This window comes from Oryctolagus cuniculus, chromosome 7, assembly GCF_051225735.1.
Source record: "Oryctolagus cuniculus isolate XC-2025 breed Fujian yellow rabbit chromosome 7, ASM5122573v1, whole genome shotgun sequence".
Taxonomy (NCBI): domain Eukaryota; kingdom Metazoa; phylum Chordata; class Mammalia; order Lagomorpha; family Leporidae; genus Oryctolagus; species Oryctolagus cuniculus.
Genome location: NC_142873.1, coordinates 29,454,459 through 29,474,765, shown reverse-complemented (window position 1 = coordinate 29,474,765; position 20,307 = coordinate 29,454,459). Strand labels below are relative to the sequence as shown.

Sequence of the window (20,307 nt, the reverse complement as noted above, 5' to 3'; positions counted from 1 at the left end):
ACATATCTATCCACTTAGTAACAGAAAATCTGGTGTTGTGTTTATTCACTTAATCATTCACCCATGAGTTAAATTGTGCACTAAACATTGCAATGACCCTGTGGATGTACAGATGAGTTAACCAAACACAATTCATAACCTTATGGAGCTGATGCTTCAGCAATGGGATTACATTAGAGGAAACAATCTAAAATGCATATTTTCCTATTAATTTGCTTTGTAGTTTTTCTTCCTAAATATTGTGGTAAGTGCTCCATAGGTATATAAGGATCCAAGAGACTCCCAGGTGAATGTAACTTTTGATCTGAATTGTTAAGGTATGGTAGGAACTGACTGGCTCAGAGGGAAGCAAGGGTGTTTCAGACATACACAAAGCCTGAGTGTAGCCTTTATCATGTAGGGTGGAGTGTGGAGTTGAGGTCAGTGTCTCTGGAGCAAGGCTTAGCAGGGCGATGTTCATCTCATCAGATTTCACATGATTCTGGGCCAGAACCCACAGGCCCTCAACAGCCATGTTAACTGATTTTATCTCAACCCTACCAAAAATTGGGAAACCTGTAAGGTCTACGATAATTTTAACAAGTGGGAGTAACATAGGCATGTGATAAGGGGGAAGCTGCTGTTCATCACCACAACTGTCTCCTAAAGAAGATGGAATGTATTAGAGGGATGCCTTTCAGTCTTTAGAGAACATGGAAGATCTACATGCCCAGTTTGGAATTGCAATCTGGGGGGAGTTAAGGACCTTTCCAAATAAAGTGAAAACAACTGAGATCCTGAGGAAATGAAGCAAATTGGAGTGAAGGCAAGATGTGATTGAAGGAATTAAGAAAAGACAAAACCAGGAGATGAATGAGGTTACTCTTCAGGTTGGTAGTAAGGGAGAAATCCCTGGTAGTGGGGAGGCCTAAAGCATTTTGAAAAACAAATCAGATATAAATATCGTATCTTTTACAGTAATCTCTAAGTTTGTGTAAGGTTCATTTTATAATTTTATGGCTGTATGACTGTTTGATGGGTATGATTTGATTCATTTCACTTTATTTTAAAGAAATGCAATATTAAATTCCTTTTGCTGCTCTAACAAATTACTACAAATTTGGAACCTTAAAGCAACACTAATTTGCTGTCTTATAGTTCTAGATGTCAAACAGCTAAAATGGGTTTCATTGGTCTGAAGTCAAAGTGTTGACAGGACGTGGCTCTTTGTAGAAACTCTAGGAGAGAAGCCAATTCTTTGTCCTTTTTCAGTTCCAGAGTTGCATCCCTTGGCTCATGGTCCCAACCTCCATTGTTAAACATATCTTTCTTCTCTGAACTCCCACTTTACTCTTACAAAGATCCTTGTGATATTCTGGGCCCACTTGGATAACCCAGGATATTCTTCCTATTTCAAGATGCTTAATGATATTTGCAAGTTCTTTTTTCTATGAAAAGCAACATATTTGCATATTCTGGGCATTAGGAATTGATTGGATATCTTTGCAGGAAGTCATTATTCAGCCTACCTCTTTAGGTATCCTGTTAAATTAGGAAATGGGTAAAGAAACTTGACCCAATTTTGTAAGGGAATCTCTGAGACATCTAAGTGACATAAAATAATATGGATTAACAACTTAAAATACACCATTGTTTCATAATTTTCATTACTAAGTAGAACTCCTACAGTTGTAAAAATTGTTATTGAAGCATTAGGGTGCTACGTTCTATTAAGACTTCATTCCTTTGGGCAAGTATTCATTAAGTGTACACTGAGTATCAGGCACTGAGTCCCAGAGTACACAACCAGATATGAGACATGACCATGCTTTCAAGAAACTTCAGTTTTGTGGGACAGAGGAGAGGAAATAAATAATTGTGCTATAATCTAATAAAAGCTTAGCAAAACATAGAAGCAATGCCCACCCAACCTGATCAAAGAGGGACTGCAAATGGCATTCCATCTATATCATTCAGGGTTCAGTTACAGAAGCAGAATCATATTTTTTTACATTGTGCAATTGTGGGAGCAAGTTGGTCTCTGAATACTATTATCTTCACATTTCAGGCTGGAGCTTAAAATCTACAGGGCAGGCAGTTGATAAGGAAGGTGTGTGATGTAAGGAGAGCAAGTACAATATAGAATCCACAAGCTCATGACTGTCTGTCCCTTACTGGCTCCAACACTGATGCTGGTGATGTGGGTGTTCTGCAGGAAAAGCTGGTGTCCTTCATCCATGAAACTAATCTAAAAGCTGGAGGAGAATCTGAGGGAAGGTGGGATGGCTGTCCCAACCCAGAAAGATGATCCAGCAGCATAATGAAAATCTGTGTGAAATACAGGTCTATACCTTATAAAGGCATCACACTTGAATCAACAGAGGAAAAAAGGCTTTTGTCTAACTGCAAATTTACTCAAGTTGGAGTAGCTTATGCTCAGGTGGGATCCAGAGATAGGTAGATGTTAAGATGGGAGGACTGAAAGACAAATAAGCATCCTTAAACAAGATCATTGACAAGGATTTATAATCCAGGACATTGTGTTTGCTTGCAGGAAAGCAGTGAGATATACTATGAATTCTTTGTTTCAAAAAATTCAAGCCAATTAGCATAGCATAATCTTCTCTTGTGTCTCAGCTTGAGTATGTGTCCCTTTCCCTTTCCCCTTTATTCCTCCCAAGGCAGTATATAAGTGACCACAGTCTGTGTCACTAAATTGTCACCACGCTGAGGACAGGAACCTTGTCTATATCATCCAAAAGTTCTCCACTGTTTTGCACAGTGCCTGGCACTTTGAAGATGCTCAATAGACGCTTGTAATCTGAATCAAGTTCCAAGAGCTTCTCATCAGGCAATTTCCTTATACAATCAATCCTCCATGTTCTTGGCTCCCACATTCATAGCTTAAGCCAATCACAGATTGAAAATATTTGAAAAAAGAATCACGTATGCATTGAGCAAGTACAAACTTATTTTCTTGTTCCTTAAACAATATAATTTAGCAATTATCTACATAGCATTTACTTGTATTAAGTAGCATACATAATCTCAATATTATTTAAAATCTGAGACGGATTGACATTATGGCACAGAGGGTTATGCTGCAATACCATCATCTCATATGGATGCTGTTTTTTATTTATTTATTTTTTTAATTTTTTAAAATTTTTTTACAGGCAGAGTGAACAGTGAGAGAGAGACAGAGACAGAGAGAAAGGTCTTCCTTTGCCGTTGGTTCACCCTCCAATGGCTGGCACGCTGCAGCGGGTGCACCGCGCTCTGAAGCCAGGAGCCAGGTGCTTCTCCTGGTCTCCCATGGGGTGCAGGGCCCAAGCACTTGGGCCATCCTCCACTGCACTCCCGGGCCATAGCAGAGAGCTGGCCTGGAAGAGGGGCAACCGGGACAGAATCCGGCACCCCGACTGGGACTAGAACCTGGTGTGCCTGCACCGCTAGGTGGAGGATTAGCCTATTGAGGCACGGCGCCGGCCCATGGATGCTCATTTGATTCCTGGTTGCTCTACTTCTGATCTGGCTCCATGTTAATGAGCCTGAGAGAGCAGAGATGGCCCAGATACTTGAGCCCCTGTCACCTACATGGAAGACTTGGATGGAGTTCCAAGCTCCTGCCTTCAGCCTGGTGTGCTACCAGTTGTTGTAGCCATCTGGGGAGTGAGCCAGCGAATGGAAGATTTCTGTCTTACTGTGTTTCTCCCTCCATGTCACTCTGCTTTCAAATAAATAAATAAATCTTTAAAAATATAATACTTTATGGGAAGAAGAATGGACATTTAGCTTAGAGGTTAAGATGCCTGTGTACCCCTTTGGACCACTTTGGTTTGATTTCTGGCTCTGGGTCCTGACTCCAGCTTCTCACCAATGCAGACCTTGGAAGCAGGAGCCATGGCTCAGGTAATTGGGTTCCTACCACCCACCACTTTTAGATTCCATTGCTGTTTTCTGGTTCTGCTCTACCACCACCCCAATCCATTGTGCTGCAGACATTTGGGGAGTGAACCAGAGGATGGGAGCTCGCTGCCTCTCATTCTCAAATAAATATAATTTCAAAAATCAAGTATATTGAAAGCTATATTGGATATGTGCAAATACTGTGTCATTTTACATAAAGAACCTGAGTTCCTGCATGTTTTGGTATCCTTGGGGGTGCTGGGACCAATCCCCTTTAGACATTGAGAGATTATTTTTTCCCATTGCCTTAGTGGGTTTGATGCAATAGTACTTCTGTTCACTGTCAATAAAAGGGAGACACCAGATTTTTCAGATTTCTATATTTGAATAGAGAATTAAGAAGGGACAGAATATTCTTGCATCCTTCAGGAAAGCATCTACAAATAGACTAAAGCAATCAAGAAGGAAAGAAAAGTAATGCTCCTAAATTTTGTTGAATTCTTTGTAAATCATGCCTTCTTCAGTCTCTTCTGCACAGCCTTCCTTGCCATTTTTCATATCTGTAGGGCTGTCTTCTTCATCTTGGGGCCAATTATAATAGTAAAGAGGCTTCAATTTTTTTACATAGATGAACTTAATCACTCTTCTAAAGCTTTGTTTAATAGTTGAAGAGGTCATTCCATGGGCAATTTCCTTGAAAATGCTACGAGTTCTTTCTGCCAACTCCCTGATCACAGGGTCTTCATCCCGAAGCACTCGTTCAATAACTGTAATCACAGAAAAACCTTTAGTTCAAGGCATCTTCTTCTCATAGTTTTAAGAAATTATAATCCTGAGTTGAATCTAATCTTCTGCCTATCTACCCTTTTCTCACACATGTGAGGTGATGTTAATAGGCGTGGCTATCCATATATATATAGGTAGGAGATGTATGGAAATCTCCAGTTCAATAGTTCTGTTATTCTTTTAAAAATGAGGTTTATTTTTTAAAAAAGAAATACTGCTGACCACTTCTCTATTTTCTAACTCACTTATTTGTAATTGTGACCATGAGCAGGTAGTAGTGGCTAAGAGAGAGACATGCCCATGGCCCAAGGAGAAGCTGGAACAATGACTGTTGGATGAATGATTGAATGAATCCTCAACTTTTTGTGGTTTCCAAGGTCTCCCAGATGATATTTATATTTCAATGAAAAGAGAAAATAGAGACTGAAGCAGGGAGGGAAAGTAAAAATAATAGAAAGAGGGAAAAAAAAGAAGCCCCTTAATGCAGTCCTTTCATTGATTTCCCTGATATTCACCCACCATTAACACCCTCCATCCATCCTGGCACTCCAGAATCACAAATAGTGAATATATTTGTACCTTTGCAGAAAGACTTCAGGATAACCTCTGCACTTACCCTCAAACATGACTTCAATTTCATCTCTGAACAGCAAATGGCCACCCAATTTTGCCAAATATCCTATACAGAAAGTAAAGTACACTATGAAAATGCATTTTCTAATATATTTTCCTTGCTTTGTTCAAAGCAAGATAACAAACTTTGGTTTGTCTGTGAGTCATCTTTCAATGCTTTCAAATAATTACTATTCAAGACAACTGTTTGCTGAGATGTATGTATGTACATGATTGTATACAAACCAAATTGCACAGCACAGTGAGTGACCACAAAGTGAACACATTCTAGGATCCATCTAAGCCATTCAATAAAATATTACTAACATCCCACAAACTTCCATCAAGGTTGTTCCAATCTCTTCCTGCACCTTCCATATACACTATTTTGTGTCTCCCTTCTTTTTGTGAGGTCCCTCCACTTTCTTTCATGAAGTAATAATTTGTTTGCTTTGCATGTGGCAGAGATTGGCAATTTTTCTAGAAATATAACCACACAAATTGACTCATTTATTTACTCTTATCTATGACTTCTTTTACCCTAGGAAAGTTTGCTCAACTCTGCTATGTGATATTCCATTTTATAAAAGCAACATTTTTAAATCCATCTACAGATAGTGGATATTTGCATTGTTTCCAGTTTGGGTTTACTATGGATTGAAATTTTGTCTCCACAACTTACACAGGAGTTTAGTCTCCAAAATATTCTGTTAATGGTACTTGATCTTATGAGAATGCAATTTTATTCTAACTATGGTATTTGGAGATGGCCCTTGGGGAAGCAATTATATTGCATTAAGATGTGATCCTGGAGCCTCCTTGTTTGAATCCTATTAGTGTTATTATGTTTATATAAGGTTTTTATAAGGTAGACAAATTTCATGTATTTATTATATATAGATTTAGGGACACAGTATTGCTCCCCAACTTAGTCTCTATCCCACCCATGCTCCCACATTTCCTCCTCCTTCTTCCTCCATGTTCCCTCTCCTTTTTTTTACAATCTCAATTCAGCTTACTTTAAACTCATAAGATTAATTCTACATTAAATAAAGCGTATGATGAAAAAAAAAACCACATTGTTCCTCAGCAGTAGAGACAAGGGCTGTAAACAATCATCAAATATCAAAATGTCAATTTCACTCATATACATTACATTTTTGGAACTCTACTAGTTACCAGAGGAAAAAAATGGGAAAATATATGGTATTTGTCCTTTTAGGACTGGCTTCTTTCATTAAGTATAATGATATCCAGCTGCATCAATCTTGATACAAAAAACAGGATTTTATTCTTTGTTATAGCTGAGTAATATTCCATAGTGTGTATGTACCATAATTTCTTTATCCAGTCATCAGTTTATGGATATCTAGTTGATGCCCTATCTTAGCTATTCTGAATTGAGCTGCAATGAACATGGGGGTACAGATAACTCTTTCGTTTGCTGATTTCTTTTGGTCTGGGTAAATTCCCAGAGTGGAATTGTTGAGTCATACAGCATGTTTATTTTCATCTTTCTAAGGTATTTCCATAATGTCTTCCACAATGGCTGTACTTGTTCACAGTCCTACCAACAGTGGATTAAGGCACCTTTTCCCCCACATCCTCACCAGCATTTTTTGTTGATTTCTGTGTGAGAGCCAATCCCACTTGAGTGAGGTGAAACCTCATTGTGTTTTTGATTTGTTTTCCCTGATGGCTAGTGATCCCATGCATTTTTTCATGTTGGCCATGTGAATTTCCTCTTTTGAAAAATGCCTGTTCAAGTCCTTTGCCAATTTTTAACTGGATTGTTTGTTTTGCTGTTGTTGAGTTTCTTGAGCTCTTTATAGATTCTGTATATTAATCCTTTATCATTTGCATAGTTTACACATATTTTCTCTTAATTTTGCTGAGTGTTTCCTTTGCAGTGCAAAAGCTTCTCAGCTTGATTTAATCCCATTTGTCTATTTTTATTTTGATTGGTTGTGCTTCTGGGCTCTTTTCCAAGAAGTCTTTGCCTATGTTAATGTCTTGCACAGTTTAAAAGACACAGATATGTTTGCTTCCTGTTCCTTGCTGTGTGATTTCCTGTACCACCTCAGGACTCTGCCAGCACCAAGGAGATCAGCACAGGCCAAACAGATGGGACGGCCCAATCTTAGACTGTGAGCCTCCAGAACTGTGAGCCAAAACAAACCTTTATTTCATAAAGTTAACCTGCCTAAGGTATTTTGTCACAGAGAGGTTTTGTTACAGAGAGGTTTTCTATCCCCTAGTTCACTCCCCAAATGGCCACAACATTTGGAGCTAAGCTGATCCAAAGCCAGGAGCCAGGAGTTTCCTCTGGATCTCCCATGTGGGTGCAGGGGCCCAAGCACTTGGGCCATCTTCTGCTTTCCCAGGCCATAAGCAGAGAACTGAATCAGAAGAGGAGCAGCCAGGACACGAACCAGGGCCCATTTGGGGTGCTGACACGAGCCCCTCTTTAATTTCTCACTTGTGGTTACCTTCATCCACTGAGTTCTGCAATCCATCTCATTATTTAATATTTTGAATATATCAATCATATCTGTATTAAAATTCATGTCTAACTACTTCAATAACTACATGCCCTGTATTCCTTTTTTGTTGTTTACTTTTGTCTTGTAATAAAAAATTTTCTATATATCTGGTTATTTATGGTTAAGTGTAAGCCATTGTGAATAAAATTTGAGTCTATGAGCAATAAAACTTTCTCTCAGAAGGGATGTATTTTTTGATTAAGGATATATTTCTCCTCAATCCAACCAGGGATAAGACATTCAAGGCTTCAGTCACTAGGGGGGCTCCAGCCAGTGCAAGGGCTTTGGTCCAGTGGGAGGGCTGTTCCATTTCCACTTCAATCTTGCTCTAAGGGTGGGACCATCAGAGAAAGCAGCTAAAAGCCTGGGAGTGTTTACCAGAGCTCCTCCTCACTGTTAAGTCCACTCAGATATTCTCCTCCAAGTCAGTGAGAGAGCTAAAATCTCTTACAGTTTTTGAGTCTCTTAAATACTATTTTTTAAATTTAAAATTGGTAAAACCTGGGGTCAGTGTTGTAGCACAGATGGTAAAGTTGCTGCCTGAAACACAGGCAACCCATATAGGCTCTTGTTTGAATCCTAGCTATTTCACTTCTCTTCTGGCTCCCTGCTAATCTGCCTAGGAAAGTAGCAGAAGATGGCCCTAGTTTCTGTACCCACGTGGGAGACCCAGATGTAGCTCCTGGCTCTTGATTTCGGTCTGGTCTTGTCCCAGCCATTCAGCCATATGAGGACTGGGACAATGGATGGAAGATCTCTCTCTATTTCTCTCTGGCTCTGTAATTCAGCCTTTCATATAAATAAAAAAAAAGCTTGAAAATATTTTAGAAAAATAAAGCAAAATAGGTAAAACCTAAAAAAGGAAAATAATGCCCAAATATCGGGTTTGTTTCTTCTGGCTTCTTTAATCTTTTCTGAATCACTGCCTTACCAAGAACCCTCTAATGTCTTCAGAGAAGATTTATTTATTTATTTATTCATTTATTTGAAAGGCAGAGTTACAGAGAGGCAGAGGCAGAGGCAGAGAGAGAGAGAGAGAGGTCTTCCATCCACTGGTTCACTCCCCAGGTGACTGCAACAGTCAGAACTGCACCGATCCCAAGACAGGAGCCAGGAGCTTCTTCCAGGTCTCCCGCGAAGGTGCAAGGGCCCAAGCACTTGCGCCATTTTCTACTGCTTTCCCAGGCCGTGGCAGAGAGCTGGATTGGAAATACAGTAGCCGGGACTCAAACCAGTGCCCATTAGGGATGCCAGCACTGCAGGCAGCAGCTTTCCCTGCTACGCCACAGTGCCAACCCCAAGAGAAGTTTTAAAAAATAGTTTCTCCCCACTTTTCTAGTTGTTTTTACCAGAAGGCAGGCATAAGACAAATTTGCCAACCATTGTGAGAAGCAGAAATCAAAATGATTTTAAATATGGGGACTGGATGAACAAAATGCTGTAAAGAATTGATGCCAAACACTCTCCTGAACACTTTACTTCAGTGAATCTCCACATCTATTTGTGGAACTGTTTGCCTTATTCTCATTTTACAGTGATAGAACCAAAGCAAATAGAGATTAAGTGCCTTAGTGAAGGTCACACGGCTACTGGGCACTCATTTTGAAATTTTAATATAAGTTTATTTGACTCATTTTTACTTGTGTAACAAAAAGAAATTTATCGACTTTTTGTTGTGTATATTTAAGGTATGCAATATGATCTTTTTGTATACATATTAGAAGGAATAAATAAACATATCCATCATCTACACCATTACCTTCTGTATGTGTGATAAGAGCACCTGAAATCTACTCTTACAGCAAATTTCCAGTATAAAGTATAATACTAATTTTGGTTCTCATGCCACACCTTAGATCTCTAGACTAATTTATCTTACATAAAAGCAACTTTGTACCTTTTGATCTGTGTATTCTTATTTCTCCTCCTGGTAACCACTGTTCTATCTTAATTTTTTACATAAAAATTTTAAATAAAATTTTCTTTTAAAGAAAACCACTGTTGTGTCTTTCTTTGATTTTTCTTTTAAAGAGTCCAGATATAATTGAGATCATGGAGTATTTTTCGTTCTGTATCTGGATTGTTTCACTTTTAATGTTTTTTTTTTCCAAGATTTATTTTATTTATTTGAAAGGCAGAGTGACACAAAGAGAAGGAGAGACAGAGGGAGAGAGATCTTCCACCCGTAGGTTCACTCCCCAAATGGTCACAATGGTCAGAGCTGGGCCAAGCGGCAGCCAGAAGCCAGGAATTCAAGCTGAGCCCCCGTGTCGGTGGTAGCTGTTGTTTTCCTAGGTGATCGAGCAGAGAGCTGTCAAAAGAGGAGCAGGTAGGACTCAAACCAATGCCCAAATATGAGCTGCTGACATGATATATGGTGGCTTAACCTGCTGTGCCACAATGCCACAATGTTGGTTACAATATAATGTTTTCTAGGCTGCACTATATTGTCAAAAAATGGCAGTATCTCTTTTACTTGTCCATCTATTAACCAATATTTTATAATGTTTCTCTTTCAGTCAAAATAGTGACTGCAAGGAGTGCGTGTGTGGTCTGGTGGTTAAGACAGCTGCATCCCACAGAGTGCCTGGGTTCTATACTCAGCTTCACTCTCAACTCCAACTTCCTGCCAATAAATACCTGGGGCATAGCAGGTGATGACTCAAGTAATTCAGTTCTGGCCACCCACGTGGGAGATTTGGGGTGAGTTCCTGGCTCCTGACTTTAGCCATGCCTAGTGCTTCCCATTGCATGCATATGGATTAATGAGTGAGAGCATCTCTTTCTCTCTCTTTCTCTGCTTAATAATTGTAATCAAGATCCTTACATGTTGGCCGGCGCCGCCGGCTAATCCTCCGCCTTGCGGCGCTGGCACACCGGGTTCTAGTCCCGGTCGGGGCGCCGGATTCTGTCCCGGTTGCCCTTCTTCCAGGCCAGCTCTCTGCTGTGGCCAGGGAGTGCAGTGGAGGATGGCCCAAGTGCTTGGGCCCTGCACCCCATGGGAGACCAGGATAAGTACCTGGCTCCTGCCATCGGATCAGCGCGGTGCGCCGGCATTGGAGGGTGAACCAATGGCAAAAGGAGGACCTTTCTCTCTGTCCCTCTCTCTCTCACTGTCCACTCTGCCTGGAAAAAAAAATCCTTACATGAAAGCTCTCAAATTTTAATTATTGACAATTGTCACACACTGCTAGCTGTCAATCCAATATCCTTGTCCCTTCTTGTCCATTAAAATAAACATATTTCCTGACATCTCTTGAACTGATAGCTTTGGTATTTGGGACAATAAATTAAGACACTGATTGGGACTTTGAAGAATGTTTTGCAAAATTGGGCTGACCCAGTTGAAAACCCATATTTTTCTCTTTATATTTTGCTTTTTCCTTGGTGTAATGTTGTTGAATGCTGAAGACAATCAGAAAACACAAGAGCCACATGTCTGGGACAGAAGTATACAGTGAATAGTGAATTACTACATATACACATTATTCTTTTTTTTTTTTTACCTGAGAAACAATATCTGAGGATAAATTCCTTGAGAGGAGATTACTGAATCAGAAAAATATACATTTCACATTTTAATTGATATTACCTTATTGGTTTTTTTTTTTTTTTTTTTTTTTTTTTTTTTTTTTTTTTGACAAGCAGAGTTAGACAGTGAGACAGAGAGAAAGGTCTTTGTTGGTTCACCCCTCAAGTGGCTGCTATGGCCTGAAGTCAGGAGTCAGGTGCTTCTTGCTGGTCTCCCATGCGGGTACATGGCCCAAGCACTTGGGCCATCCTCCACTGCCTTCCTGGGCCACAGCAGAGAGCTGGACTGGAAGAGGAGCAACCAGAACAGAATCCAGTGCCCCAACTGGGAGTAGAACCTGGGGTGCTGGCGCTGCAGGCAGCGGATTAGCCTAGTGAGCCGCAGCACCAGCCACCTTATTGTGCTTCTTAGAGAAACTAACAATTACTCTCTCACCAGAAATGTAAGCGATTCTTTACCTCCTACAACCTGGCCAAAATTGTACAGTGTAAAACTTCTGATCTTTGTTACCTTCATTTGCAGAAGATATCATTGTTATCCTGCATCACCTCCTAGATGAAGTTGTAGAAATTTTATGTTTAGGAGTCAAATTATTTTTTTTCATATTCTTTGCTCATTTTCCTACAGGGTTGTTCATCTCCTTTAAATTTTATTCTATTTAAAATTTTTTAAAGGATTATTTATTCGAAAGTCAGAGTTACTGTGAGGCAGAAGCAGAGAGAGTCCTCCATCTGCTGGTTCACTCCCCAGATGGCCGCAATGGCTGGAGTTGCGCCGATCTGAAGCCAGGAGCAAGGAGTTTCTTCTGGGTCTCCCACGTGGGTGGAGGGGTCCAAGGACTTATGTCATCTTTTACTGCTTTCCCAGGCCATAGCAGAGAGCTGGATTGGAAGTGGAGCAGCCAGGACTTGAACGAGCGTCCATATGGGATGCTGACAGTGCAGGTGGAGGCTTTACCCACTAAGCCACAGTGCTGGCCCCTCTATTTAAAATTATTTTTTTTTTCAAAGTAAGAATTACACAGAAAGGGAAATGGCAGATCTTCCCATGAGAGATCTTCCATCAGCTGGTTTGTTCCCCAAGTGGCCACAATGGCCAGGGCTGAGCCAGGCAAGACCCAGGAGCCAGGAGCTTCATCTATGTCTTCCACACAGTTGGCATTTGCCAAAACACATCTTCCACTGCCTTTCCCAGGCCATTCACAGGAGCTGAATCCCAAGTGGAGCAGCAGTCAAGACTCCAGCTGATGCCCACATGGGATGCTCATGTCACAGGCAGTGACTTTATCCACTTCACCACAGTGCTGGTCCCTAAAAACATTTTTATTAACACACAATACTTATAGACTTTTGAATGCATAAGGATTCTTCAGACAGTGAGAAATTACCCTTTCTCTCTGATAAGCGTAAATATTTTATCTCAGCTTGGCTTTTGTTTTTATCTATCATAGTTTTGTTTTATAAAAATGTTTCCTTCATGCTTAGTCACCAATCTTTTCATTATGGCACCTGGAATTGACTTCTACTTAAAAAGATCTTCCCTTCTCCATGATTGTGGAGATAATTTTCCATGTTATTTTATTTATTATTATAGTTTTATTTTCGTTTCACCTTTCAGCACTTGGAATTTATTTAGTGTAAGAAGAAACTTTAAAAAGCTTCCAAAATCTCAGATAACTCACTAGGTATCCCCATGTCATTCAAGGAATAATCCATATTTGTGTCACTGTCAGTTAAAGAGTGATTCACAGGGCTGGTGCTTTGGGGTAGCAGGTAAAGCTGCTGCCTGCTGTGCCAGTATCCCATATGGGTGCCGATTGTGTCCTGGCTGTTCCACTGTGATCCAGCTCTCTGCTGTGGCCTGGGAAAGCAGCAGAGGATGGTCCAAGTCCTTGGGGGCCCTGCACCCACATGGGAGAACCTGAAGAAGCTCCTGGCTACGGACTTGGATCAGCACAGTTCCGGCCATTGTGTCCATCAGGAGAATGAACCCTAGGATGGAAGACCTCTCTCTCTCTCCCTCTCTTTCTACCTTTGCCTCTCTTTAACTCAACCTTTCAAATAAATAAATAAATCTTTTTTTATTTTTATTTTTATTTTTTTTGATTTTTTTTATTATTTGTTTACTTATTTTTTTATTTTTTATTATGGATTACAATGGCTTCCCCCACATACCGTCCCTCCCACCCACTACCCTCCCCTTTCCCACTCCCTCTCCCCTTCCATTCACATCAAGATTCATTTTCGATTATCTTAATATACAGAAGATCAGCTTAGTATACATTAAGTAAGGATTTCAACAGTTTGCTCTCACACAGAAACATAAAGTGAGAAATAATAGATGATTTTTTTTAAATGATGATGAAATCAGATCAGACCTATTGTCATGTTTAATCCCAGTGAGAGTCAAGTTGGGAGTTGATAATTTCTTTCTTTCTTTTTTTTTTTTTTTTTTACAGAGGATCAGTTTAGTATGCATTAAGTAAAGATTTCAACAGTTTGCACCCCCATAAAAACACAAAGTGAAATATATTGTTTGAGTACTCGTTATAGCATTAAATCTCAATACACAGCACATCAAGGACAGAGATCCTACATGAGGAGTAAGTGCACAGTGACTCCTGTTGTTGACTTTACAAATTGACACTCCTGTCTATGGCATCAGTAGTCTCCCTATGCTCCGGTCATGAGTTTCCAAGGCTATGGAAGCCCTCTGAGTTCTCCGATTCTTATCTTGTTTAGACAAGGTCATAGTCAAAGTGGAGGTTCTCTGCTCCCTTCAGAGAAAGGTACCTCCTTCTTTGAAGACCTGTTCTTTCCACTGGGATCTCACTCGCAGAGATCTTTTGCCAGAGTGTCTTAGCTTTCCATGCCTGAAATACTCTCATGGGCTTTTCAGCCAGATCCGAATGCCTTTAGGGCTGATTCTGAGGCCAGAGTGCTATTTAGGACATCTGCCATTCTATGAGTCTGCTGAGTATCGCACTTCCCATGTTGGATCACTCTCCCCTTTATTTATTCCATCGGTTAGTGTTAGGAGGTACTAGACTTGTTTATGTGCTCCCTTTGACTCTTAGTCCTTTCATTATGATCAATTGTGAACTGAAATTGATCACTTGGACTAGTGAGATGGCATTGGTACATGCCACCTTGATGGGATTGAATTGGAATCCCCTGGTATGTTTTTAACTCTACCATTTGGGGCAAGTCAGCTTGAGCATGTCCCAAATTATACATCTCTTCCCTCTCTTATTCCTACTCTTATGTTTAACAGGGATCACATTTCAGTTAATTTTTAACACTTAAGAATAACTGTGTATTAATTACAGAATTAAACCAGTCATATTAAGTAGAACAGACAAAAAAACTACTAAGAGAGATAATGTATTAAGTTGTTCATTAACAGTCAGGGCTATGCTGATCAAGTCACCGTTTCCCATAGAGTCCGTTTCACTTCAGGAGGTTTCCTTTTTGGTGTTCAGTCAGTTGTCACCGATCAGGGAGAACATATGGTATTTGTCCCTTTGGGACTGGCTTATTTCACTCAGCATGATGTGTTCCAGATTCCTCCATTTTGTTGCAAATGACTGGATTTCGTTGTTTCTTACTGCGGTATAGTATTCTAAAGAGTACATATCCCGTAATTTCTTTATCCAGTCTACCGTTGATGGGCATTTAGGTCGGTTCCAGGTCTTAGCTATTGTGAATTGAGCTGCAATAAACATTAGGCTGCAGACCTCTTTTTTGTTTGCCAATTTAAATTCCTTTGGGTAAATTCCAAGGAGTGGGATGGCTGGGTCGGACGGTAGGGTTATCTTCAGGTTTCTGAGGAATCTCCAGACTGACTTCCATAGTGGCTTGACCAGTTTGCATTCCCACCAACAGTGGGTTAGTGTCCCTTTTTCCCCACATCCTCGCCAGCATCTGTTGTTGGTAGATTTCTGAATGTGAGCCATTCTAACCGGGGTGAGGTGAAACCTCATTGTGGTTTTGATTTTCATTTCCCTGATTACTAATGACCTTGAACATTTTTTCATGTGCCTGTTGGCCATTTGGCTTTCCTCTTTTGAAAAATGTCTATTGAGGTCCTTGGCCCATCTCTTAAGTGGGTTGTTGGTTTTGTTTTTGTGGAGTTTCTTGATCTCTTTGTAGATTCTGGTTATTAACCCTTTATCTGTTGCATAGTTTGCAAATATTTTTTCTCATTCTGTCGGTTGCCTCTTCACTCTCCTGACTGTTTCTTTTGCAGTACAGAAACTTCTCAATTTGATGCAATCCCAAATGTTAATTTTGGCTTTGACTGCCTGTGCCTCCCGGGTCTTTTCCAGAAACTCTTTGCCTGTGCCAATATCTTGAAGGGTTTCTCCAATGTTCTCTAGTAACTTGATGGTGTCAGGTCGTAGATTTAGGTCTTTAATCCATGTTGAGTGGATTTTTGTGTAAGGCGTAAGGTAGGGGTCTTGCTTCATGCTTCTGCACGTGGAAATCCAGTTTTCCCAGCACCATTTATTGAATAGACTGTCCTTGCTCCAGGAATTGGTTTTAGATCCTTGATAAAATATAAGTTGGCTGTAGATGTTTGGGTTGATTTCTGGTGTTTCAATTCTGTTCCATTGGTCTATCCATCTGTTTCTGTACCAGTACCATGCTGTTTTGATTACAACTGCCCTGTAGTATGTCCTGAAATCTGGTATTGTGATGCCTCCGGCTTTGTTTTTGTTGTACAAGATTGCTTTAGCTATTCGAGGTCTCTTGTGCCTCCATATAAATTTCAGCACCAATTTTTCCAGATCTGAGAAGAAGGTCTTCGGTATCTTGATTGGTATTGCATTGAATTTATAAATTGCTTTTGGGAGAATGGACATTTTGATGATATTGATTCTTCCAATCCATGAGCATGGAAGATTTTTCCATTTCTTGGTATCCTCTTCTATTTCTTTCTTTAAGGTTTTGTAATTTTCATCGTAGAGATCTTTAACGTCCTTGGTTAAGTTTATTCCAAGGTATTTGATTGTTTTTGTAGCTATTGTGAATGGGATTGATCTTAGAAGTTCTTCCTCAGCCATGGCATTGTCTGTGTATACAAAGGCTGTTGATTTTTGTGCATTGATTTTATACCCTGCTACTTTGCCAAACTCTTCTATGAGTTCCAATAGTCTCTTAGTAGAGTTCTTTGGGTCCCCTAAATAAAGAATCATGTCATCTGCAAAGAGGGATAGTTTGAGTTCTTCCTTCCCAATTTGTATCCCTTTAATTTCTTTTTCTTGCCTAATAGCTCTGGCTAGAACCTCCAGAACTATATTGAATAGCAGTGGTGAGAGTGGACATCCCTGTCTGGTCCCAGATCTCAGTGGAAATGCTTCCAACTTTTCCCCATTCAATAGGATGTTGGCTGTGGGTTTTTCATAGATTGCTTTGATTTTATTGAGGAATGTTCCTTCCAAACCCAGTTTGCTTAGAGTTTTCATCATGAAAGGGTGCTGTATTTTATCAAATGCTTTCTCGGCATCTATTGAGATAATCATATGGTTTTTCTTTTGCAGTCTGTTAATGTGGTGTATCACATTGATTGTTTTGCGCACATTAAACCATCCCTGCATACCAGGGATAAATCCCACTTGGTCTGGGTGGATGATCTTTCTGATGTGTTGTTGCATTCTATTGGCCAGAATTTTATTGAGGATTTTTGCATCTATGTTCATCAGGGATATTGGTCTGTAATTCTCTTTCAGTGCTGCATCTTTTTCCGGCTTAGGAATTAAGGTGATGCTGGCTTCATAGAAAGAATTTGGGAGGATTCCCTCTTCTTCGATTGTTCTGAATAGTTTGAGAAGAATTGGAGTTAGTTCTTCTTTAAATGTCTGGTAGAATTCAGCAGTGAATCCATCTGGTCCTGGGCTTTTCTTTGTTGGGAGGGCCTTTATTACTGTTTCAATTTCTGTCTCAGTTATGGGTCTGTTTAGGTTTTTGATGTCTTCCTGGTTCAATTTAGGTAGGTTGCACGTGTCCAGGAATCTATCCATTTCTGATAGGTTTCCCTGTTTGCTGGCATACAAGTCCTTGTAGTAATTTCTGATGATTCTTTTTATTTCTGTGGTGTCTGTTGTTACGTTTCCTTTTTCATCTCTGATTTTATTGATTTGGGTCTTTTCTCTTCTTTTTTTAGTTAGTTGGGCCAATGGGGTGTCAATTTTGTTTATTTTTTCAAAAAACCAGCTCCTCGTTTGGCTGATTTTTTGTAATGTTTTTCTTGATTCAATCCTGTTGATTTCTTCTCTGATTTTAATTATTTCTCTTCTCCTACTAGATTTGGGTCTGGTTTGCTGTAGGTTTTCTAGATCCTTGAGGTGAATTGAAAGCTCATCTATTTGGTGCCTTTCCAATTTCTTGATGTAGGCACCTATTGATATAAACTTTCCTCTTAACACTGCTTTTGCTGCGTCCCATAAGTTTTGGCATGTTGTGCTGTTATCCTCATTTACTTCCAGAAAGTTTTTGATTTCTCTTTTGATTTCTTCTATGACCCATTGTTCATTCAGGAGCATGTTGTTCAATCTCCATGTGTTTGCATATGCTCTAGGGATTCCTGAGTTGTTCATTTCCAACTTCATTCCTTTATGGTCTGAGAAGCTGCATGGTATGATTCTAATTCTTTTGAATTTGCTGAGACTCGCTTTATGGCCTAGTATGTGGTCAATCTTAGAGAAGGTTCCATGTACTGCTGAGAAGAATGTAAAGTCTTTAGCTGTAGGATTGAAAGTTCTATATATATCTGTTAGATCCATTTGGGCTATAGTGTCGTTTAAATCTACTGTATCCTTGTTGATCTTCTGTCCTATTGATCTGTCTATTTCTGAGAGTGGAGTATTGAAGTCCCCCAGTACTATTGTATTGGGGTCTAAGTCTCCCTTTAAGTCCGTTAACAAGTCTTTTAGATAAACCGGTGCCCTGTAGTTAGGTGCATATACATTGATAATTGTTATATCTTCCTGTTGAATTGATCCCTTAATCATTATGTAGTGTCCCTCTTTGTCTCTCTTAACGGTTTTTGTGGTAAAGTTTATGTTGTCTGAAATTAAGATGGCTACGCCTGCTCTTTTTTCATTTCTGTTGGCATGGTATATCTTTTTCCAGCCTTTCACTTTCAGTCTGTATGGATCTTTGTTGGAAAGATGAGTTTCTTGTAAGTAGCAAATAGATGGGTTTTGTTCCGTAACCCAATCAGCCAATCGGTGTCTTTTAACTGGACAGTTCAGGCCATTCACGTTCAATGTGACTAATGATAAGTGGTAACTTTGCCCTGCCATTTGCCAAAGATAAGTTCTAATATATGCTTTGAATTCCCTGTGATCTTTTGCTGTGAGCTTTCCTTCCTCGGTTTCCTTCCTTTACCTTCTTTCATATTGATGACCGTGTTTCTTTGTTTCTGTGTGTAACACATCTTTAAGCATCTTTTGCAGGGCTGGACGAGTGGCAACAAATTCTTTCAATTTCTGTTTGCTATGAAAAGTCTTTATTTCACCTTCATTCACAAATGATAGCTTTGCAGGATATAATATTCTGGGCTGGCAGTTGTTCTCTCTTAGTACCTGGGCTATATCTCGCCATTCCCTCCTAGCTTGTAGAGTTTCTGATGAGAAGTCAGCTGTGAGTCTGATTGGAGATCCTCTGAGAGTAATCTGACGTTTCTCTCTTGCACATTTTAGGATCTTTTCTTTATGTTTCACTGTGGAGAGTTTAATTACAACGTGTCGTGGTGAGGATCTCTTTTGGTCGTGTTTATTAGGGGTTCTGTGAGCTTCCTGTACTAGGATTTCTCTGTCCTTCTCCAAACCTGGGAAATTTTCTGCTAATATCTCACTAAAAAGGCCTTCTAATCCTTTCTCTCTCTCCATGCCTTCAGGAACTCCTAGAACCCGAATGTTGGGTTTTTTAATAGTATCCTGAAGATTCCCGACAATATGTTTTAGATTCTTAATTTCCTCTTCTTTTCTTTGGTCTGACTGTATCCTTTCCTGTTCTCTGTCTTCTAAGTCTGATATTCTCTCTTCTGCTTCACCCATTCTGTTTGTAAGGCTCTCTATTGTGTTTTTCATGTGATCTATTGAATTCTTCACTTCAGTCACTATCACAGTTTCCTGTTGTACTAGTTGTTTTGTTTCATTTTGATTCCTCCTTAATATTTCATTTTCACGAGAGAGATTTTCTATCTTGTCCATTAAGGATTTCTGTAGTTCAAGAATTTGTTTTTGGGAACTTCTTAATGTTCTTATCAATTTTTTGAGATCTGCTTCTTGCATTTCTTCTATGTCATCATCTTCATAATCTTGAATTGGGGTGTCTTTTTCATTTGAGGGCTTCATGGTGACTTCCTTGTTTTTATTACCTTGGTTTTTGCGTTTGTTATTTGGCATATTGGAGATATTTGGTTTCTTCACTTTTAAAAAAAGAAGATAGTGATTCACTTTCTAAAATACCGCACACTTTGGGGATTATTTCTGGATACTATTCTTTGATTATTCTGTTATCTTTATTCATTCCACATGATTTTAATAATTACTGTAGTTATAATAATGTCTGATAGGACTAGACCTCCTTATTTATTTGTTTGGTTGTTAGTTCCAGTATTCTTTTTTAAGAAACATCTTATTTAATAAATGCAAATTTTATAAGTACAATTTTACGAATATAGTGGTTCTTCCCCCCCACCTCCACTTCCATCCCACATCCTCCTCCCTCTCCCATCCCATTATTAAGATTCATTTTTAATTAACTTTATATACAGAAGACCAACTATATACTAAGTAAAGATTTCAACAGTTTGCATCCACACCCACACATAAAATATAAAGAAATGTTTGACAAGAAGTTTTACAGTTAATTCTCATAGTACAACTCATTAAGGCCAGAGGTCCTGCATGGGGAGTTAAGTGCACAGTGACTTCTT

General features: G+C 39.5%; 1 protein-coding gene across 1 annotated transcript in view; it reads right to left on the bottom strand.

Moving 5' to 3' along the window:
- Window positions 1-4,297: 4,297 nt before the first annotated feature.
- The window catches only part of MROH9 (maestro heat like repeat family member 9), a 161,005-nt gene continuing 144,995 nt past the window's right edge, over window positions 4,298-20,307 (bottom strand). Inside the window, exons 19-20 of the mRNA XM_089299380.1 lie at window positions 5,291-5,353; window positions 4,298-4,655 (exon numbers count right to left, since the gene is read on the bottom strand). Coding sequence (XP_089155506.1) covers window positions 4,372-4,655; window positions 5,291-5,353 — 347 coding nt within the window. The 3' untranslated portion in view covers window positions 4,298-4,371. The remainder of the gene's footprint in view (window positions 4,656-5,290; window positions 5,354-20,307) is intronic.